The 26,535-nt window shown below is 25.5% G+C and overlaps 1 protein-coding gene across 1 annotated transcript in view; it reads right to left on the bottom strand.

Moving 5' to 3' along the window:
- The window catches only part of LOC112685110, a 100,233-nt gene that overhangs the window by 48,745 nt on the left and 24,953 nt on the right, over positions 1-26,535 (bottom strand). Inside the window, exon 4 of the mRNA XM_025556890.1 lies at positions 23,850-24,201. Coding sequence (XP_025412675.1) covers positions 23,850-24,201 — 352 coding nt within the window. The remainder of the gene's footprint in view (positions 1-23,849; positions 24,202-26,535) is intronic.

Here is a 26,535-nt window from a genome sequence, read left to right as displayed (position 1 = left end):
TAAACGCATAACGTTATTATTGTGTATTTTAACTTAGAACTCAAAAGTGTGTATACAAATATATATAACCCAGTTTAATGTTAAAGTACTTCAATAAATACTATTATATAACAAGTAATTATTATTTGGTACATGTAATTGATATGCATGAACATACAAATATATTTATATATACATATTCTAAACTATAAATTAATGTTAGCAATTTAATAGGGTTAAGAAAACACAAGCGCTTAGAAGTTAGGTATCCATCCCAATAGAATAAGTTGTAATTTAGTTTTGAAGTCTTAAAAATCGGAAACAGATCGATAGTACCTGAATTGAAGTAGGCCGTTAGTATCCAATCTCGCAGTGCTAATGCGGTGGCCACGAAGCTCATGTTTCGATTCGTAGCCGTCTCCGAATCCAATCGCATTCCGATATGAAACATTTACAGCGTCATAGTATAAAGATAACGAAATATCGCATCATAACGCGGTCGTTGGAACTACTAAACATTTGGAGGTTTTAAAATGTAGAAAATTGTAGCATTCATAAACGCGTGTCCGTGATTGAAATATAATATCTGACAAACCGTTAATAGATACCTATCTACCAAAAAGTACTCATGGTCACATACTTCAATGGAATATCATATTGATTTATTTAATTTAGTTCTATAAAATATACTAAAATATAAATAAATTCTGTTATAATTTAACAAATCTATTCACATACTATATAATCTTCGGTACACCTTAATATTAACCTAATATTTCATATTTACTGACAAAATTAATTTTTTTTTTTTTTTAGAGCCACTACATTTAAATAAATGGTTTTTTTTTTTACAATTAATGACATTGACATTGTATCGATATTGCGACCGTTATATCAGAATTCTATAGCAATATTTTTGTTTAAAATAATATTTGATAAGTATTGGTAAACTCAATGTCGAAAATATAATAGCTTAAGAAGATATATGTACGAAATTATAATTCAAGGATATCATTGTTCAATGTTTTAAGACAAAACAATGAAATATAAGAAATATTTTATGAACAAAAATCTATTTAGGTTTGTGTAACAATAAGTACTAAGCAACTCCCAAAAACAGATATAAAAGAAACCCTTGGATCGATTAAAATTTACTCATTTTCAAACCTATTTTTAGATCCTTTAAGGAAGTGAAGGATTAAGTATTCCTTTAACCCATTTTTGTTTATTTATACGTCCTACTTGATGCATCCGTACAATGTTTAAAGCATCAAAATTGATATTTTCAAATTATTATGTCTTTAACATATACGTTTATGAATATCTAACAAGTGCAATTTGATACATTTTAAGCTGATTGATCTTTTAAATTTTAAATACATTTTTTTTCTCTTCATTAACACTGTATATTATTTTACTAAATAATAACAATATTATTTATGAAGTGTTTTCCGAGTTGTAATAAAAATAAAAACCTTTACATGCTACAATTATAGTACTTCGTTTTCAAAGAGCAGTTGATGTATTGTAATAAAAAAAAAGAAAAGCAAGTTTCCGTAAAATAAAACTAAAAATCCATTGTACATCGAAAAATGATTTTTTTTCAAATTTATACCAAAGTAGATTATTTTTTTAATAGATTAGTCCTTGTATAAAATAAAACCATGAAAAACACATAACATATAGAAACAAAAGAACCGTATGACAATAGTATGAAAATGTATCTTTTAATTTCTCATAAAATATTTAAATAGGTATAGCAAGTATTTATACTGTAGGTAGTCTTTGAATGGTCGATATATTTATACTTGTATTACTAAAAGTATTATACATTTAAAAAAGCCAAAAAAAATCCAATTATTAGAAAAAAAATAATATCATAACATTTTATGAGCACAAGAAACATGGACATCACATATTTTTGTTAACGTTCCATAATTAGATACATTCTGTAAGCAGATAATTCGAACAGTTAGTACCTATGATTGCCAAATGGATCAATTTATTTTAATTTTTTGTATAGGCATGGTTAGTGTTTTTATTTTTCAAAACTGCAGTATATTTATGTGCCAGCGACATTATATAAACGTCATATTCCAAAATATATTCAATATATAATCCGATTTTGAATGGGCAATAATATACTATAATATTATTGTCCTTCCGTATGGAAAAACGATAATAGATTTTCATACTACGCTGTTGAGTTTTGTGAAATAGATTATGATTACTGTATATTTTCCTAGTTTTATCTACTATTAATTTATCGTAAAAACTAACATACATGGTTGTAATATGTTTCAGATCCATAGGACTTTAGCTCAGATGAGCATATTTTTTTTACTATTGCTCGAGTATTTAGAATAAATTTGACCGTCTACTGCAACATGAATAAATTTTCTTTAAAACAGAGTGCTATAAACTATACTACCTACATTTCCACGAATAACTCAGTCAAATAGGAAATACACCTATGTGAATTGTTCAGTCAGAATTTAGTGGGATTGGAAATCGGCAATCGTTGAACAGGAGCGTTCGCTGCTCTTTTTAATCAAAACATGTTTAGGACGAAATAAATACCTAACTGAAAAAAGTGTGGCACTCACTTCATTGTGGCCCGAGGTCATGCGATATCATGTGTATTTATTCACGTTTCGATGGCCAAAAACAACAACGTAGGCACCATGTCTGCCCTACTACGAACACCTGCTCAAATGTCAATCCAAGTAAATATTTATAATGTAAATGTATATTGATTTTTAATGAAGGGTAAGAAAAAAATCTCATTATTATGATTATGCTGATTGACTATAAATTTATTATATATTATATTCGTTTTAATTTATTTCGATTACTATTGCCATTAGGCCAAAAGGCTACCCAATGCAGTACACATTGCTTTTCATTAAATTCAGTAGCATTTTTGTTTCAAAACCACCACCAATACCTACTTCTTATTTAGTAAAATATTTTTAAAATATGTATTTATTTGACATTCTTTTGAATTTTTAAAACACTTAGATGAATTATATTTTGACGTTTAATAACCTAGTGAAGTATACCAGTATTTTTTTTTATTATTATTATTAATGTATCAATTAATTTGTCGATAATACAAACTTATCAAGACCATGATCTATGGAAAAAATAAACAATACTACATCTGTACATGGAAAATTATATTCAATGTAATTTGACCATTGTTAGAGGTAGAAAATCCGATATATTTACAATTATCAAAAATTACAAAGTTTTAAAATTAATTCCATAAAATCACAAGAAAAAAAAAATTTAAAAAGTGCATTTTAGCTCACAATCAATTTTAAAAGTATAACTTTACCCATTTATTATATTTTACTCAGTAGAACTGTAATATATATTATTAATAAAAACTAAATGCAGTTGTATAATCATTAAAATGAAATAAAGCCTAATGAACAGGACGAGTAAAAAACTATTATAAAGCATTTACAAAAAAAAATAAAAGACTTAAATGAATATTGGCAGAAAAATACCATATATATAGATTACAAAATTATATAAAATATGTCGTTTTAATAAAACTGTTGTTAACAAACTTACGTAATACTTTTATTGAAGATTATACGAATCAAATAAACACAATTTTCATGTTGGTATTATCGAATTTAGACAAACATCAAATCAATCAATACTATAGTTGATAAAAGTCAAATGAATTAATCATATAATCTTAAGAAAAACAGTTAATGAGTTAATACGTTAATAAGTCTGTGCTCTGTTTTAAAACCAAAAAAAAATACACAATACTTCAACATAATCCAATGAATATGATTGTGTACATATAATGACAAATAAAAATAATTCACGTGGTTTAAAGTCCACATTTTTAAAAACAAACTAAATTAAAACTGAAAAATGTTTATGATTAATAGTAATGTAGTTAATAGAAAAACCCATCAAGAACAATATGAGTAATAATTAATTATAATCGGTTATTTAATCTAAAATATATACACGCACACGGAAGCATACAAAATATATATTATAACCTAAATTCTAAATAGTCATATAGTATATTTAGATTATAATAATAATATATATATATAATATATATAATAATATATAATATATAATAATAATAGATATTATTATAGATAAAACACATAAATATTTATTACTTATATGTGATAATGAAATAAATAATAATATAGATGTATATAATGATATAATGTTCGGTAGAGTAAGAGTAAAAAGAAAATCACTGTAAAACCAACAAATCAAACATGAAAATTAAAAATGTCAATTTATTAAAGTTATTTAAGTTATCGTTAAAATATGAAGAAAAAAAACTTAATGAAATATTTATTTTCAACTTTTAGGTTTTAGTCACTAAAATATACTGTTCTGTGCCTTAACATTTTTGACATCAGAATAAAAAGACTAAAGTTATAAATATATAAATTTATTGGCTAAAAATAATCAATACTCGGTATTTCTATGCAAATCTATAAGTCTAATACAATATAACTTAAAACAAAATGTTTTGTACAGACATATTTCTAATACATAATTTATAAGTATATTGGATTTTATATGTCTTATTAAACCAAATTTTGCACATATGTCAATAAAATCAATAAAAATTAAATGTTTAGTTGATAAAAAAATGAGTGTTTAATGGAATCGAATTTGAAAACAAATAAGAAATAAAATGATAAAAGTTTTATGAACTATTTTAATTTAAAAACATATAGACCATTAAACATTAGACTTATGGTTTAATTCATTTTATTCTTTAGCTATGTAGCACGCGTACATGAAAATGTTCATAATCTCCTGATTAATTTTAATAATAATCATGCTTATTTCAGCTCCATAATATGTATTTTTGACTAAGTATTTTTATTTATATCTACATTATTATAATAAATAATTAAACTTAATAATTTTGACGGTACAATTAAAAATTATGTGTTTTTCAGATTTTATAAATTTGACTAAAAATATTGAAATAATCTTCATTATTAACATATGGTAAAGTATATTTATATATATATATATATATATATTAACGTGGGTGACTTAAGGACGTTATAATTTAATACAATTATAAACAAAATATATATTTATAATTTGTAAATACGAATATTTTATATATAACTACGTAGCAATCACCTGTGTCGATTGCAGACAATCTGTGTTTGACACTAAGTATTACAACATCGAGTGGAATTAAAATGCATATTTGCTTGAGAATAAATAGACATTTTATAAATTTGTATTATATTTTTGTTCATAACGATAGCAAAAAAAGAAGCTTTGTATTTTTTAAAACTTTCAGTGCCTGCTGTGTTACGTAATTTTATTAACAGCACGTGTTCGAATAATAATAATTACCTGAAAATTGTTAGAATATTGCATAATTATTCGAATTTTTTTTTTTTTTTTCATTATTTCATCACACATACTCCAATCCCGTAAGCTAACAAAGAAATTTGTTTAAATGGATCAAAAGTATGTTTACTTTTTATTTAACATTATTTATTTAGCATTTGCGTGATAAAGTTTAACATATAATAAATTATGTGATTTAATAAAAAAATTAATCATATTATTATTTCATAGGATTTACATTTTAATTGAAATACAAAATACCTTTGCAAGTAGTATTTCATTGATTAAAAATAACAAGTAAAAGAATGATTCCAATGGGATGTGAACAGCACAAATGGACCGTGAACACAAAATGGGCTCATAATTGAATTGTAAATTCAAAATACAATGTCGGCAAAATTATTTAAATAATAAATATAAATATGGAATATTTAATGAAGTTATAATGAAAGAAAAAATTCTATCCTTAGGAAAACGTTGTATATGAATCTGCGATATATTTCCGGAGAAAAATAAAAAATAAATATAAAGTGTTTTAATATTATAAACAATGCTGGATTTCGCGGGAGTACAGGGAGTAGCAATTCACCCGGGCCTAGAACTCTAAAAGGCCTCAAAAATCTAAATCTAAAATTGAAATTGTCTGTTTCGTTTTTTTTTTTTTTTTTGTTGGCTTTTCATGTTCTTTTTTATATTTGTTCATTGTATATAATTCAACAACTTTTAATTTATACTTTTACAACATAAAAATTTATCAGAGGGCTTTTAATTCTTATTTACACCCAGGTATCCTGAGATTTAGATCCAGCACTGATTATAATCAGTCAATTAAACAATGTTGTAATTTATAAACACTGGTTTTAAAATGAAATGGTTTATAACACGAGTTAGTTATATTATTTATATTAGGTACGTCGATTTCCATATATCCATAATAATAAGTTCTATTACAAAAATCTTGATAAAACCATATGAAAATAACCTTACATGGATTTAGATAGGATAAAAAATTACATACATTTGTAATGCTAATATTCTATACTTAAATATTTAATATTTATTTGAACAAATAATTTATTAGAAAAAAAAGGTAAACATAAGCCAAACCTTAGTGGTATATTTATTATTTCTTTTAGTAGAAATCATTAAAGTAAATAAAATTAAAAAATAATAAATATTAAAAAAATAATTATAAAAAAAAAAAAAAAAATAGGAAGAGAATTGCACTGATCATTTACCATAAATAAGTACTTGTTGATGTCAACGATTCAACCATACCCTCGAATGATGGGAAACAATGACAACAATAATGGCCGAAATTTGAATGACTCTCTGGATAATAAGTTATAACCCAAAAATATATTCAAACGAGAGGGTTGTTTTATTGACCTCAAAATAATTATCCCTCTCGGATTAGACACATAGGCACTGATTCATTTAGCATATAATATTATGATGTATGCAACAATCTTATATTTTGAACTATTTATACTTGCACGATAATCTTATACGAATGCTTATTTAAAATTAGATATAATGATATACAGTTATCAAAATAACTCTAACTGGATTATTTAATTATTTACTCGTGTATAAAAGCAACAAGTGAGGTGAAACATTTCGTTTCCTGCACAACATTTATAACGGTCATGTAAGCAATAATAATTTAGCACTCGATTTTATTTAATAAAACAGTCAAAGTTATTAGTGCTGTATTGAACAGATTATTTAATAACTAATGATATTTTTAGTGATAAATTACTAAAAATACCTTAAATAAATAAATAAATTACTACAAATTACTCTTATAAGTTTTATATGATGGTCTGAATACTTTTTAAATTTCGAAAACCTCTAATAATCTAAAAATACTGATAGGTTAATTAATGAAGTTCAACTATTTGTAAAACTTGTATTGGGAATAGCAAAGTTTTTATTTAATAAAATGTATATGTTGTAATATTATGGCTTTATACAATATCCTAAACTCATAAAAAAAATTCCAATCACGTGATAATCTAGTGATATCCATGGTATAGATTATTATATAAGAATACAATACAGTACATTTATAAACATATTCAAGCAATAGAACAAAAAACATGTGAATTAATCTAAAATAAGACACACAAATTGTGAAAACTGAATGTACCTACTATTTCTAACAAAATTACCAAGTCCTATAGAATATTATACATTTATCTAAAGAAACTGTTATGAATACATACGTAGTTTAATATAACTTACAATTCACAAAAACTAATAAAACTAAAAAAAATCAAATAAGTAATCAAATAATTCTCTTATTTTAAAATAAAAAATCCTTTTATACTCACAACTTGGCCTTATTTCAATTATATCCTTTAGATGTACCTCTATTCATTTATATACTTATACGTAATAAAATTTTTATACTTAGGTATAAATTCTGCTAACAATATGCCTCATTATTAATCAATTTTACGATTATTCTTGTTATTATTTATTTTTTTATAAAATACAAATATATTTAAACGTTGTTATGTATGTGAATAGACAATGTCAAGTACAGAAACTGTTCAGGAACGAGCGACTGGCAATAGAATGGGAGGGTTGGGGGTGTAATGGAATACCAACTTATTGTACAGAAATCGGAAAACCCGATTGTGACTATATATTTGTCTCCCAATATTCAATTGTAACTAATAAGTAAATTTGGACAAAAAAGAACATATTCTCATTACAGTGTGATTAACTCCCAGATAATTCGTTAAATCAATTTCGGCCATTCACAGGAATAAAATATACAAATAACGTGATTTATACCGGTTTTATTTGATTAGAAAGCAGAATGTAAAATATTGTATCACACGGACTTAAGAACTTTAAATATAAACTAATAAGCTTATGCAAATAATTATACACAAAAACTTCTGGGTTTTATTAAATTATGAAAATTTGGACGGCGATACTTATAGGCAATTCACACGCAGACATGGCTCACGATATATAAGACTACATTGATAACTCGATGAATTTATTGGTATTATTGAAAACAAATAATAATATTAATAAAATCCTAAGAAATATTTGTGTTTACTTTAAAAATTAAATATATGTATAACAGTTGTATTAAAATACTATCAAAACATGTAATCAACATAGCAGCATAGTAAATATTAAGTGTAATAATCTTAATATTTTAAACAAAAAATTTAACTGAAGTAATCGGGTTTTTAGAATAATCCAAGGATAATGTCTAAGGTCTATGTGTCTACCATTTTTGTTGTTTCCCTTGAAAATTATAGGTGCAAATATTAAAATTAATAACTTAAATAATATTGAAATATATGCTGGTTTATATTTCATACATTAACTCTTACTACATTATTTGAAAATAAACTTGTCCTGCAAGTCATTCAATTAAAATTAAGAATTTGTATTAAATCAGTATTAAAACTTTACAATTAAATTACCATTAATACAAAATTGTTTAATAGTTACAAGTTGGAGTTAATCACAATTTATTAAATTGAAATTCGGAGAGTACTTATTTCTTCAGCGCATAATAAAATCATTAAATGTGTCCTAATAAACACGTTTGAGAATAATTAAATCGTTGTTTACAGTTTGATTTTAAAAATTAATACCTGCATTTATATTAGGAAATATAATGCGAAAAATAAAAATGTTAAAACGGACAACTTTACTAAATGTATAGAAAATATATTTATAGAGTGTGAATATGTCGACCAATAATTTAAAATTTTTAAATTAATCTAAAAATTAATTTTGCTTGTAAGATTTTTAAAAAAAATAGGAAAGTTTTATCGAATACTATATTCTAAGATTTACTCAATTAACAAATTTAATTATATTTAAAGCATTAAAAAACGGCTTGACAGATTCGAAAGACAACGGACACGCAAATGACCAAAATTATAATTATTATTTTAGATACCTTTTTTTGTAAAACGACGAATAATTAGTATTCCATAATAACACTGCACTTATTCAACTAATATTTTTTTTCACCACAATCACAAATAACTCCAAAATAAAAATGACAAAATAAATAAATTAAATTAAATTTGCATCAAAGGAGTAAAAGAAATATTGTGAACTTGTAAACGATAAGACAGAAAATACATTCGTACGACCGGAGCTACAACACTCGACTGGTTACGGTAGGACGGTGAACACCGGCAGCGCACCGCCTATACACAACACACACGCACACAGTCGAGGAGAGAGAGAGAAGAGAACGGATTAAAACTCTCCAACAAAACAGTGTAGACAATATTGGACGACTATTTTTTCTACTTCCACCTCCACAAATACCAGTTTTTTTTTTTTTGCAATCAAACGCAATGGGAGAAAAACATACCGTCCGATTCAAATGGCAAGTTGCGAGGGAAAATATATATAGTAAGATATTTTTTAAGGAATTCGAAATTTCCCTTGATGTTAGATATTATTTTTTGTTTAACTTAACCACATAAATGATTACGTATTAAAAAGAATATTTTAAGATGAAATTATTATTCGTAATTCGATCACACCAACAATGTATGGTATATTTGATTTTTTCTAATACATCCTAAAACTCATTTTGAAAAAAAATTAAATACTTCATAAGTCATAATAATTTTTTTTCATGTTAATGTAACTTAATTATTAAAATCACAGTTAATTTGCATTTAAATTAAATGCTATTTCACAGATAAAATTGAAAAAATTATAATGAAGATTATAAAGAGGAAAAAATGGATACTTACAATAGTTATAAAATAAAAAAAACAGAAGAGCGTTATTATAACTTAATAATTATATTAAATATGAATTTGAAAATTAAAACTAGTCGACTTATTCATTATATATTTCAAATTTTTTTATACATCACTAGATAAAAGTAACAATTCTTTTAGAAATTACTAAACTTTCTAAATAATTCTAAATCTGATAATTCAATAAATTATTAATTAAATACATTTTGTGTAACATAAACTACATAATTTATAAAGTATGAGTAGCATACAAATATTAAATACTTGTGAGAATATATGCAAATAATTATATTGTTGCCAGGTTTGAAGCCAATATAAGGGTGGGTAAAATCAAAAGTGACTGGAAACTTATCCTACACACGTCCTAATAGCACCATGGATAAATAATGAATTTACAAAAACAAGGCTTCATTAATTTTGATAAACGTACTAAACAATTTAATTTATAATATAATTACACAGTAATATAGTTTATAGTTTAATACTATAATTTATGTTCAGCCCTTAACGCTTGTTAAATTGACAACCAATGATAGAAGATTCGTTTGAAATACTAAATTTGATAATTCACTAAAATAACAAAAATAACATTCAACTATGTTAAATATAAAATATAAATGATATACTAATGCTTTTATGAACATCTTTAATGAAAATATAGAATTAATTAAAATTTCATAAAAGGTGAATACAATTATGAGCATTTTTAAATACTATTTTTGTGTTGATAATTTTTAAAATATTACCACTAATGTTCCATTATGGAATGATAGTAAATTAAGATTACCTTTATAATATATTAAATACAGAGTTCAATGAAAGGGAAGAAAAAATACGAATATATAAGAGTACAACTAAACTGAGAATCTGTGCAATGTTGTGCATAAATTATTACACGAGGGGTTATATTTGAACAAAATATTTCTTAAAAATAGCATACAGCCCTAAGTCAAAATGGTTATTAAAATATATATTACATTAATTTAATATATTGAATGTGTCCTACACAAAACTATTGTAAACATCACGAATTAATATTATGTTTCTACATTAGATACATAAAAATATAATTGTACTATTTTATTGTGGAAATCAGTATATAATCAGTAACTAAGATATTATATTAATTATTTTTAATTCAATTTATTTTGGGTTTTTTAATAAACTATTATTTATTTGGTAGTCATAAATAATAATTATATATTTTCAAATTTTTAATCCCTAGAGTATCATTTTTTCCTGTTTATGTAGATATCACAATTGTATTTTTAAACACTGATAAAAAATAAAATAAAAATAAAATAAAATAAAAAATAGAAGTATATACATTAATATATTTTCCCTGTAAGTGCTATTTTTTTAAACCACATAATGAAATTACCTGCAGTGTAGTTGAATCTTTCGTTTATAATTGCATTCCCACTTGTTCCTTTTCAAGAGGATTGCAATGAAACCATGATTTTCTTTCTCTTTCTATCACATGAGCATTATAGGGATTTAGACGTTTTCTATTTCCAACGTACCGATCGATTTATTAATGCGATTAGGATTTTGAAAACTGATTTAGATTTGTTGTAAAGTTTTCTTTAGATCGACTCTCTCACATTTTTTAAATTTTGTTTTTTACCTACCTAAAAATTATTTTTTATGTTTTCAATTCGTTCAATCCTACTTTGTGAAATTTTGGAAGATAAAATCAAAAAAGAGGCAAAGTTGTTCTAAAAAAGACTTGACTATGAATTTAAATCAGTTTTTAAAATCCTTATCGCATAAATAGATCGATCGGTACGCTGGGAATAGAAAACGTCTAAATTCCTATACTGTGCGTGTAATAGAAAGAGAAAGAAAATTATGGCTTGCAATCCCCTTAAAAATGAACCATACTTCCTATACACCAAAAATGTATTAAATATTTAAAAATAAAAACTTCTCTAACCGTATTATATAAAAAAAATACATTTTTGTTATACATATACTTTGAGGTTTTATTAATCTATTCATCTTTACTAATGAATTAACATACAAAATCTAAGAAATTTGATATTTTAATTATTAATATTTAAATATTAGTATCAAAAAACGTTGTTTTTATTGTATTCACACTTAATATCTATTACTTTAAGTATTTAGAATTATTAATATAGTGAAATTATACTTTTTATTTTCAATTACCAACAGCTTAAATAAAATTATTCTAACCTTTATTGAGTACTAATAAATATATTTTACATTAAAATATGTATATATTTATAATGTATTAAATATTCTGTTCATTAGATACCTTATATTCAGAATTTACTCTTAAGGCTGGTTAACACTTATCAAAGTAATCATGTCCGAGAACGACGAATTTATGGCACAGATTCTAATTTAATAAAATACATCCCATGTACGTGTGATTAGCGCGTAAAAGTGCCAGTACGGACATGTATCGAAATTCTCGTACGTGGCAAGAACATTTTTATATTGACTTGTTATTGTCATTTATTGAGGAAGTTTCTCTTTACTATGGTAATATTGTTTTATTTAATATAATTATTAATTATTATTTGTTAAACTGTTAAAATATTTGTTTTTCTAAAAAACTATCATATATAATATTAATTTTTCGTATTTATAAATATTATTATGATGGCAGAAAAAAGTGGACCGAAAACAATACAATGAAATTTATTCAATTGTATGAAACTCATGAAGTTTTGTGAAAACAACGTAATTTCCAGGTTTGTTTTAGCTTTGTACAGCTTCTAAGAAAAATGTATTCTGTTTTAAATACGAGTTTCCATTTTTTTTAGTAAAATATTAAAATGACCATCACCTATTTTCATGTAATTTATGAAATCCAATCTATCCTTTATTCTGAGCTCCGTTAACAATGTATTTGATGATATTTTACAATATTTCACCAGGCAATCCAATCTCGCACCTATATTTTTCTTTTCTTTTTATGATCAGAAATAATTTTATTTGCGCACTTTTGAGCTAAAATTACGTCTGTCAATTCTAATTCCATTTTGGTAATCAATAAAAAATACTTTGACAGACAATTTATTGTGTAGATACTGCCATCAAAGCTCGAATCAAAGTTACACTGATTCATGGTTCACGGACATGGCTACTTTGATAAGTGTAAGCCTTTCAAGTACGAGTACAACAATTATAGAAACGATAAAACTAATCATTAAGAAATCTTAAAAGCCAGATATTATTCAGGTATTATCTAATATCCGATACTAAAATTTTGTAAACGGTAAAATTATTATTCTGGAGAATAACAAACCAATAAAACGGATGAAAACTTTCGAACAAATCATATAATTGAAAGTTACTCTTTATCATTAATGGAACGTCAAAGGAAACTTTTCGAAAGAGTGTTACATCTTGTGACAACTGTGTTAAATTAAATACAATCGAAAAACTAAATTCGGACCAGCTGTGTGTAACCAATAAACGCATGACAGATAATTTCATTCAGCTGTAATCATGAGTATATACTACATAAAAATATATATATTATAATAACAACAAATTTATAAAGGTAAATTACTTTTAAATATTATATATTTTTCCTTTGTGCATTATTAAAATATGTAGGGTGCACATGCAATGATAAAAATCAGAACACGCACCAAAAATGGCAAAGACTTCTATAATGCAATACCTTGAAACTATTAAAACATCTTATTTTAAAATAATCATTATCTTATTAAAAATTTGTATTATTCTTTTACTTGTTATTTTATTTAATATAGACAATAAGTTATGATTAATTAATAAATAACGTTTCCTTCAAATTGGAATTTATAAAAACAGTTATTAACAATTATTTATATTTATGCAGATGCATTTGTAAAAATTAAATATGTCATAAATTTGAATATATCTGTCATAATTTAAAAACAAAGCTTTTCGCATTTTACTTTACAATTATTTCCATTCACAGAAAAAACTCTAATAAGCTTTATAATTTTCTAACAACATAAACCAGATAGTACATTCACTAAGCTATAAAATATATAATACAAATATCACAATTATACAATTATTTCATTTGAAACAGAAACTTGATTAATTATCATTTTTTAATGATTTTTTTTAGTACAACTACAGCATAAATGTATATAGTATAAAAATATTAAACATATTTCCAAATAGTTAATCGAACTAAACACCGATTTAATTTGCTTATTTTTACGTAAAGTACAACAAATTAATTTAATAATACCTACCCGTATTTTATACTATAATATACATTTCAAAATATCCTTGAGTCAATTATACAAATACTATATATGTGTAGTTGATATAATAATAATTATACTAAAATTATAAAAATTAGTTATTTTTAATTTGTAAATGACTGATACATGAAGTTTTTTTATAAAGCCATTTTTACTTATAAATCATTATTTCCAACTTACTAAACATACTTACATAAATGATTAATGATCATATAGTATATATTCACAATATTATTGATGTGCTTATTATAATTTGTTAATAATTTATTTATTATTCCATGCAAATAAATAAAGTAAAAAATAATTAATAACCCTAAAACTAATATTGCCACTTAGAAAATTACTTAAGGATTATTATTTATATGAATAATTAATACCCTTTATTTTTCTCGTGAATATCGAAGGAAAAATATCGATAAATATTCAAACAAAAAATTCAATTTCAGTTTTAAAGTTGTTCACAAAAAACTTCTATGAAATTAGCAAATGACAATATGAAAAAAAATGTGTTATTTTCCCGCTTAAAAAAGAGCTGAATTAAAAAAAAAAAAAGAAGCCCGACACGCGACAAAACAAGCATAATAAACATCTGGTATGTACAGATGGGGAGGAAAGGGGTTCAGAGAGACCGAGCAGATGCGATAAATAACAAATAACCCAAGGGTTTTACAGAGTGTATATTGTGATTGAGTGTTTTTCATATGCAACAGCATCGTACAACACTATTTTATAACCTATAAGAAAATAATGCAGATAGTTACTAACATTTTACGATACTTCAAATCGTAAATCAATTATTTAATCATCATAACAATATAATACTATTTGGATCAAATTAATGATTATTGGTTGACTTTAATATTCACTTAATAAGTACACTTTAAAACTGTATAGATCCAGTATTAATTTTAAGTCTAAAATAATTATATGAAAAAAATGTAGATACACCAGTAATTTGAGTATTTATAAATCAATAAAAAAAAAACATGGTCATCGTAAAACTGGGAATATTAAATTCAATGAATAATAATCTCTTTTGAAAAAAAAACAATTCTAAGAACGCCTAGGCCCGCCTTATTAATGATAATACAAAATATTTATACAAATATTTCAGTAAATATTTAAAAGTATTTCAATTATGGCCAAGATTTTTTTCAATTAAATTTTCATAAAAACAATATTTTTAACTAGGTATCCAAAACTATAGAATATACTCAATAAAAAGCATTATTATATCAGTTATTATTTCAAAAGTTAAAAAAAAATGTTATTCTGGAATTGAATACACTTTAATAAAGAATAAAATACAAATAAGCTTTTATATAATTTCAAGTATTAAGATACTCAATTAAATCGTAATTTCAATACTTTTAAGTTTTTTCAACGTTTAACGATTTTTAACTTTATCGTATTATGCATTCAGCAATTTTTATTTATAATTTTAAAAACTATTTTTTATCAAATTGTTTTATTTAAACTTTAAAAAAAATTAACTAAACCTTAGAACATTCAAACAAACCAAGTCTATCAGTCCATCAAGCTATCTGCATTCGAATTATTCTCAAAGTATCATGTTTTGTCATTAACATAGAAATACACCGATATCTAAAAATCCCAAATATCAACAAAACCGCCTCAATATATTACAATAGATTTTATTAAAAAAAATAAAATTACATCAAAACCCACTTTTCATCATTCAGTTGGCCTTAAAAACGGCTATCGAACGATTGAGAACACTTGAAATTAACAAAGAACAAACCACTGACACAAAAAAAACCCAAAAAACGATACGATTGAGAACGAATTTACGTGCAACGTTGCCATAGTTTGCCATATCATTTATTTGGCTTTTGAAAAATTCAGTATACATACAATAAATATTCTTAAAAAAAGTCATAAACTAATAATTATAATCGTATACAAATAAGCGCACAAATACAAATAATTATTAATAATAATAATACGTAATATATAATATGAATAAAAAATTAAAAATATGTAGGACTTATAAAAATATCTAATGTATGTACAGTGTATATATGTATAAAAAAAATTGTAAAATATGTAAAACTTATAAAATTATGAAATATATATATATATGTATAAAAATGATATAAATATAAAAATATATATGCTATGTAGTATATTATATTGACGAATAGCTTGTGCTACGATTGCAAAGCCTAACCGTCATTCTCTCGTATTTGGTATCTAAGTTACTATTAACATCCAGCTAATCCGATAAAAGTCCGATAAATATCAACAGATTATTGTGCTCATATTATCGATTGATTACATTTGGCAACGTTAGAAAAAAAAACTAAAGCGTTCTCAATCGTGTTACCAAAAATAACGTTCATAATAATCGTATAATAATCGTAATATAATCGTATATTCATAATAATCGTATTTTACCGTTAAAAACCCCAACTCAATAATCTTACTTGGCGCTTAAAATTAAATTGGTCTACAAACCTTTGTAATTAAACTAAATCCTTCCAGATTTGGCAGCTATCATAATAAAGCCATAAAATTTCATTTACTCTACAAAAAAATTCACTTATTACGAAAATATTATACCAAGTAGAATGTAAACATTTCAATAAAAGTACTTTAATAAAAAAAAAGGTTATTTTGTTTGCTAAATAATTAATAAATAACAGCATTATAAATCTCATTTAATTTCTATAAACGGTTTTTTTTTTTTTTTTTTTTTTTAATTAATATTGTAACAAGAATTGTTAAATACTATTTATTACGATGCGGATTTTAAGTTTTAAAGAAAAAAAATCAAATCAAATACATTTAAAAATTGTATAAGTGAATTTTATTTTTCTTGGCTTAATTCATTTTGATAACACATTGGTTGAAAACTAATAAGAAGAGATACATAATACATAATAATTAACGTAAAAAACGTTGTTTTAAATGGCATATATTTACATGAAAGGTACGAATACATGATAATTATATAAATTGATACAAATACTAATTATTCTTGAACTATATTGTTTAAACGAAATACAAAAATAATTATGATAACAAATAAATATAAAATATCTTTATTATAAATATTCAACAAATTTTTTTTATTAAGATTTTAACAAAGCGTAATTTATTTTTTTGAGGTTACACAAATATTCAGCGATCTGTAGCGTATAACCTAAATTTCCAGATAAATGATACACGAAAGAACTTTTTGAGGACGAACAAATATTAAGCCATTATGTAAATACGTCAATATAAATCTTACAAAATGACCATTCTAGTTTCCATGAATTCTATGATATTAAACGAATTACCTTTCTGGTGATCTAAACAGACAAGTGTCACTTACACAGAAAAACGAAGATCAACAGACATACATTTATACATATAATATTCACTAATAAAAAAAAAAAGAAACCCTGAATATTGTAATATTATTAAAATAAAGTTAAATACAGGGATATCTAAAATTATTAATAACAACTATAAAATGTTAAGACTTACAAGATAATTAAACCATAATAATAGGTATGCTTTGTTTAGAAAGTATAAAACGAGTACAATAAAAGCAGAAAATATTTGACAAACGTACCAAAAATTCATAAAATAATCAAAAGTATAAACTTATAACACCTTTATGTTATCTAACCTTTGAAAATATTAAATTTTGTTTATAAAAATAGAATGTATACAAATGAAACAAAATATAAATTTGTTATTATCAAATGTGTATGCAAAATATTTGAACAATAATCCCAAACATTAATTATTTAGTCAAAATACCTACATTTTTGTTATTTAATTATAAATGTTAGTTAAAAATAATATATGATCTAAACTAGAATTCATTTTTATGTAAACAATAAAAATTAATATATGAATTAACGCAATTACATACTATATTTATTATAGCACAACGACACATTTGATGAAGCCGGTATAATTAAATTTAAAAGAACTAAATTAGTAAAAAATAAAATAAAAAAATAGTTGGTACGAGTCAATAGAAGTTATTTATTTAAATTATTATTGAAAACAAAAATTTGCAACTGCAATTAATAATTCATAATTATCAGATGACAAAATAATCAAATGGTAATGGAGTTCTCTTAAATCATAAAAATTAGTTCGTATTTTTGTATGAAAAGGAATAAATTCCATATACAAGTAATATTGAATTATTAATCTGAAACTTGTATTAAGACAGATTAATATAATAAATATTAAACAAGCTTTAAACTTATATATGTTATACGATTTGACCGAATATTAAATGAGTTTATTTTGTATCTACCAAATATTTTATACTTGTACAATTTAATATTATATGAAACATTACATTACACTCTTAACTTGTAAAATACAAACTTAAATCACTTGACACTCACGTTTTAAAATTACATAACATCTTGGCCCCTGACAACTAAAAGATATGACTGGAATGAACAGCGACTAGCAAAATTACAAATTATTCCTAGGAGCAGCCAATATAAGTGTAAGATAAAATTATTCTAATTAAAAATAGTTCCACATTTTTACTATTTCTAAAATCAGAAATAAAACACACGATCTTCTCACCATAATAATAAAAATAAACTGTTATGTTGAGTGTATTCAACCGAAGTTCCCTTCTTTTCGGCCAGAAGACAAATGAGAACTAGATAACGGGTTTTATCCATAAAATACGCGAAACTGATTATAAAAATTCAACACACACCGGATGTATTTATACCGTACTGTAAGACAAAAACAGTGAAATCCCGCGCTCCTCGTGTCCTCTTAGAATTTTGAGTCTTAAATTAGAGTCTATCGAACTTCAAGCTAGGTAGGTTTACATCTCCAATGAGATGTGAAGTAACAAATAATATGCTGTTGTATATACATTTATTAATGTGAGTTTTTATCAGTCGCAATAATAATTTTTTTAAAAAAGTTTAGATGTTTACCGAAAAATTATAATTTATATTACATCATTACGATTAATAGATTTAGCAAATGTAAAATGAAGCGATATTCAAGCTTACATTACTGAAACAAGTTCCTACTCAATGCAGGATTCACATAATACTATATGTTTTTTTTTGTGTTGTACAAATTATTATTATTTTCTATAGCAAAAAAATTTAAATTAAATAACATTTATTTGAAGTTAAACATATTTGTTCTTATTGATGATTCTAAACACTATTAATTAAACTAAACACAATATTAAACTTATTTATTCATAAAATAAATTAAACTATCTAAGAGACGAAGCGAACTTTTAAATGTAGTAATAGTCATATAATTATATTGTTACTGAAGTGCCAAAGGCGAATACAATTCTCATTACAATACTATTATTCTATTATATTAATTATTACTGGCACATTAAATACTTAAGCTATTTTAGAACTTAAGATAAAATTACAAAAAAAAAAATTTATGTAATTACGATTAATCTGTTGTAAGGTATGAATACAAACAAAAAAATTAGTACTTTAGATTTCATCTTAAATTATATACTATATTTTATTAGTATGTTTAAAATGAATACAATTTTAAAATATATTCAACTAATCGTTTTTGTATTTTGTGATCTTTTACTTGACGGTTTTATAATGTATTATATATTTAGTTATTATTACTAATTTCGATGTTTTCACGTACAATTTAAGTACAATAGACAAAAAAATCCCTCTGATTAATGTAGTTTTTTTATACGCGCATTTCATAACAATAATTAAAAAATTAATTAATGTTGGTTGTTTTAAAAATATAAATTAACTTGCAAATAGATAAAAAAGTTAATACATAGTGACAAATATAAGAATTTCTAAAAAAAAATCAAATCATGGGTGATCTTTCAGATTATTACTGTATAATTAATATACATATACTATGTAAAAAAAAAAAAAATTATATGAGAAATCCAGACAAATGTGTAAAACGTTGTTTACACATTTTATACAGCAAATATAAACGAAGACGATACTAAAATTAGTTGCTGCAGATTACCAAAACGATGCCAATATAGACAGTATTAAAACTCGGTGATGGATGAAATCGCATTTCATCTATGCCTTTTAAAAATATGTAATATTATATATTTAAGTATAATGTATGTAATGCAATGTCATTGACTTTTTTCTTTTTTTATCTCCTCAGCAAACTTGTGATGTACACAGTACCACAAAAACCGGGTGTGCAAAGTGTGCCGCGCACACTGGCCTCAAGGCTTACATAAATTTGGGGGGGGGGGCCCTTAGTCCCAGCCTGAAATAAACTACACTTTACAAACACACAATTATTTAATAATAAAAAGAATTTTTTTTAAAATTCAGGTAAGGTTGTTATAACATTGTAGAATAATATAATATTTATTTAACAATGAGTCCAATGAGTATTTTAGTAGGCATACAACATACCTACCTTAACTACTTAAATAAATTTACTACATAAATATGTAGTGAAATATAATATATAACAGTTATAGGTATTTAGTTTGATATACATATATCATACACTAACTGATGTGAAACGTGTTTTAAAACCTAAAAAAATTGATACTTAAATTGAACAAAAATAAATCCTAGGAAGGGATCCAATATAATTACCGTACACGGGCTTCCTATTTTGTAGTTGCGGCACTGGATGTACATACTACTAATAATAATAAAACAACCGTAACAATATTAATATATTAATATTGACTTTTTCTATTTATTTATCAACTGCGTTATATCGATTTTTCGGCTACCAGTTCATGCCGAACGGGAAGGGAAAACTTTATTTTGTCGGTTCGGCAATTTTTTTTTTTTTTGCGAAGTTACAAAGTTATTCTGGTGTGCTCTACTCTATTCGACTAAAAGTGGGTGGTGGATGGATTGACGGATAAATGGTTGGACGTTTTGATTAATGTGCTTACATGGAAATATGCACGGCGGCGTTCAGCAGTTACCGAAAATACGGCGGTAATGTTGGCGAGTAGGAATATGATGGGGAAGGGAAAAATAAAATAACAATAATATTATAAACAACTGTTATGTCGACCGTCATCGTCATCATAGCCGTCGCAATCGTAATCGTGATACTTTCACCGGGTTGACGACAACGAAAAAGACGTGCGCACACGCGATCCGTTAGTCGGTAGGTAACGTTATAATTTCCCACAAACGCAACGGGAGACCATCGTCTCGAACACTCCGAAGATACACAACAAGTAATCACGCCTTCCGGGTTCCACCGATGGTTGATACGTTCGACTACGAATATCCAATTCCTTCATACGGGCGGTTTTATTGAAAAGAGAAATATGAAAACAAAGTGATATATTTTTAAAACGAAACTTCAATATTCCGACTTTTCAGAATTGTCCTATTATTTATAAATATATTTATTACTTTAGAAAAGTATAGCATAATGCTAAGAATTGTTTATTATTTTTCGGTATTCCAATTAATAACCGTAAATTGTTAACATATGAATTTAGAAATATTACCATCATTTTCAGTAATATACTATAATAAACTAATAGTTCAACCAATATAAATTTATATGAATAATATATAATAAAACTCCATTAAATTAACCATGTAACGTACAGACAAAAGGTTCTAAAATAATTTGTTTATATAACGCTAGTTAAGCTATAGCTTTAAGCAATCAATCTATTGTATTTTATAAACGTAATACAGCAAGAGCAAAACATTTATCATTGTTATAAACAATATAATTCGGTAGAATATAAAATCTGCCAAACTTTTAACATTTACCGTTTGCTTTTCTTTCTAATTTTTTAGATTATTTTCAATATTTACCATTGTTATTTATATTGAAATGTAAATGTTAGCAACATTTAATAATTATGTTAAAAATATTTTTTATTGGATTTTATTAATCAAGAATTTTTTTTAATGATAGAAAATAAATTGACTCAGTGAAATAAATTTTTCTGTGATTAAAATTCATTCATTAAATACCCCATTTTTTTAAGGCGGCTATTTACCAAATGAAGAATTTAATAAATATTTTAAAAGTTTTGCGGGCACCTTACATTTTCTATTGTCTCGTGAATTTTAATTTCCCAAAAAAAATTTATCATGGACGTAAAGTGAAAAACCTTGGGTCAACTGCATTAGTTTTAAAAAAACAAATTTTTTTATAAATTGGAATAAAAGAAAATTTAATTATAAATACTCAAATTGAAAATTTTTACTAATACTCAAACAATTTATAAAATAGAGTTCAATATTAATCAATATAGTTATAAAGAAAAAATGCATATAATATAATGATATTACGTTTATTATTAGAATATCTACGTAAAACTTGTTAATTCTCAAATAGAGGTATTACCTATATTTATTTTGATAGTAATAAATAATACATTTTTATAGGTTTGTGGCTTGTTTCTGGTTTTTTTTTTTTATAAATAGTTTATATTATTTTTTTTTTTTTTGTTTGAAGACTTCAGAATGATTGGGATATAAAACGCGGAAGAAGTGTCAAAAGACAGGAAGAAATGGAGAGATTTCGTTGTTATAGCAATGTACCTTAATGGTCTAAAAATGTCTTAGAAGAAGGAGATAAGTTTTTAGCTCACTATAAATTAATTAAAGATGCATTTTAATGTCAATATAATAATTTAATTCACAATCACATTTAGGTATACTTAATAGCACAATGATTCAATTTTAGGATTATTATTATTATTAGTTATTATACCACATCTAATAATAGTAGTAATAATACTAGTAAAAATACACCAAATTGGGTTAAAATGAAAACATTCAGTTTATTTTAACTTTATTTTTTTACTAAAAAATGTATGTATACACGTATAAATATTTTAACGCAAAAATAATTAATAAATTATTTTAGTCTGAAGTGTAACATTTTTTCCCGTTCGGACCAATAACATTTCAACAAAATTATACACACATCACACACCTAACAGTAAATGTCACCATTAATTTGCATTGCAGCAGACGCATATTATATTATCATACGTTAACGGCACGTATTCATAATGTTATGTTATTATACACTTAAACGTAAGATAAACACAACTTTAAAGACTCGATATAAACAACATGAAAATTTGATCGCGTTTAAAAATGATTATTACTCTGCGATCATATTAATCTAAACTACGCAATTTACATATTCATGAAACCAAACTTTTCAATTGGCGATTAATATTTTCATGAAATGTAAGTTCAGTTTTAACGGAACTGAAATCGTGTATTAAAAATCTGACGGGGCAGGAAGTTAAATATGATCTAATGAAATCCGTACCCTGGTTATACACTACATGTACAGGGTGGGGTTAGGTAAGCCCGATGTTTTTGTGCTGAAACCGTGGACGATGAACGTGCAATGATGTCACGAGCGATTAAACGTACACGACAACATCAACCTAATATATCGATCATTATTATTAATTATCGCGGATTTCGATCGGTTTTTTACGCATGGCAATATTACTATCATGGAAGACCGGTTAAGTACTCACCGTGGGCGTAAGGCGGTGGCGGCGGTGGCGGCAGCGACGTCGGTTGTTGTTCATGTTTGCCGCTGTCGGAAACGTCGGACGGGGCGCCGCCGTTGGCCTGCGTGGGCGGCGGCGGTGCGGAAAACGCGCTGTTATACGGCGCACCGTGATGGTGATGGTGGTGATGGCGCCGGTGGTGCGGTGGCGGTGGCTGCGGTTGATGCGACGGATGATGATCCGGGCCGGACGAACCGGGCGGTTGCATGCTGGACAAGGCGGTCAGCGGCGCGTACGACGGACGCGGAGCCGCTGGTTGCTGCGAAGACGGCACCACCGACACCGACGACGATACAGGCTGTTGCGATGAAACCGTCTGTAGGGCGAACAAAACAAACAATATTATAAAAATCATCATCATTACTCGTTCTTCACATGCCCGTGATCTAGATAAACGTTAACGTATGCGGTGAACATTTTACGTCGGAAAAAAAATTTGAAATAATGTCTAATATATGTATACCAGCATAAGGTAAGCATTAAGTATCGTTGGTAAGAGTATACAAATAAATAAAAATAAAAGATTTATATCTTAGTTAGCTTTCAGTAGTATGTTATAATATCGTGACGTAATATTATGTGTTTATATTTAAGCACTCGTAGAGAGAAAAAATGTGGTTGAATCTTTGAATTTTTCATTTTCTTTCCACACCAATAACATACGGTAAAGTAACTTAATTTCACTTAATTTTATTCCAGGAATAACAAAATAACTTATTTTTTCCAATTCATAATTTTTGATAAAGCAAATAGCTGTGAATTTTCAAATCGATTGATATCCTTCCTCCAAACGGATTCTGATACAATTTCGTCACGAGTATCAGCATTAATCGAACAATGTTTGAGGCTGTTCAAGAAACAGCATTTAAAATATGTTAGTATCGACATCATGGATTGATTTTATTTTAAGACTGTGATCGCTAACCGTTTTATCAGAGGATGTTGTGAAAACGACACTTCAAAGAAATTCGAGGGAAGCGTGAACATAAAATAAAACAAAAAGTATTTTCTTAAATAAGTTTTATTGCACGCTAACCAATAAATACAATTTGGATATCCAATTACTATTTATTTTCCTTACATTAATTACGTTATAAAGCCTAATAAAGTCTAAAAGGTAAAATACCAACATTATTATTGAAACATTTCACATTTGTATTAAGACATTATTACATTTATGTTGGCATAAAATATAATTTGAAAGTATATTTGAAATAGCAAAATAAAATATATCACCTAAATACAATGTACATTGACGAACACAATATTTGTGCGCGACACAGCAATAAACAATATTATCGCCAAAATGACCTTTTCGACATTCGCTACAATCACATCGTAAAACCTTGAGGCAATAAAATAGAACTTCCAAATGTTATGTATGTAATACGTATACTATGTATATACGACTTTATCGTAAATGCATTTGAAAGGTTAAGATTTAACAAACACATTTCTTGTAAAAAGTTGTAATATTATTTTCACTAGGACGGTTGGACTCAGATTTATACCTAAAACCTAATAATGTGGAACTAGAAATGTTCGATGACACGAATACAGGGAATAGTCAAAAGAAGAAAGAATATTTGAATTGTCATATTTATACAATAAGTATACATAAGTAAAGATATGATTTGAAATATTTTTCATAAATTTTGCGTATTCGGATCTATCTTCATTAATTTAACACTCGATTCTACTTTATATTTTATTTTTCATAAGTATATAAATGTTCAGAATAAAACAAATATATCTTAGTATTTTATGTAAGAATAATGTAAAGAACACGGGTTTATTTTATATAATACTTAATATGTGAATAACAAACACACATACACGAAAGCAAAGTTCATATTTAAATAATATATCTTATTCACTTCTATTACTTTTCAAGTAAATGATGATTGGATTTAAGAATACTACCGATAATGTGGTATACCAACGTAGCAGTTATTTAATGTTACTAAATATTGGGATACACAAAAATGTTCATTATTATAAATCTAATTTATTTTGTATCACATGAAACCTCGCATGAAACTAAATGTGAGTATATCTTGAATATTTAATACATATAATAGTTATAAAATAAAATAAACAAAACACAAATATATAAGATAATACACAATTATAAACAATATTATACAAAAAATATAAAACATGTTACGAATAATTTTTTTAAAATTACTATCAATTTAACTCATATATGCGTACACCATATACATATAGATTAATGCAGGTATAATGACTGTGTTGTTTACGGTTATTATGATTTTCAATATAAACATTACATGTTCTTAAAACTTTCTATTCATGGATGGTGAAAAATAAATCGATGTTTTAACGTCGCCAAACAAATTGAAAGCCAGTCAAAAAGTAAACGAAAACAATAACGCACTGCTTCTTAAAACGTTTAGATCCTCTCAGAAAACAACGGCACACATCGTTTTACTCTACTGCCTTCCACCTCTTCCACTCGACCACTCCTTTCGTGGAGAGCGCCTTGTGCCCCGCAAATCGATTTTCTGTCCTCTCTTAACCAAACTTATCGGGCTAGGTATAACGTCAATGAGGTCGATTGACCAGTGGTCATATAATGCAATACACACACACACACACACACACACACACACACACACACACACACACA

The sequence above is a fragment of the Sipha flava genome, unplaced genomic scaffold (assembly GCF_003268045.1).
Source record: "Sipha flava isolate LNK unplaced genomic scaffold, YSA_version1 106_pilon_pilon, whole genome shotgun sequence".
In the NCBI taxonomy this organism is placed as follows: Eukaryota; Metazoa; Arthropoda; class Insecta; order Hemiptera; family Aphididae; genus Sipha; species Sipha flava.
This window is presented reverse-complemented; position numbering and strand designations above follow the sequence as displayed.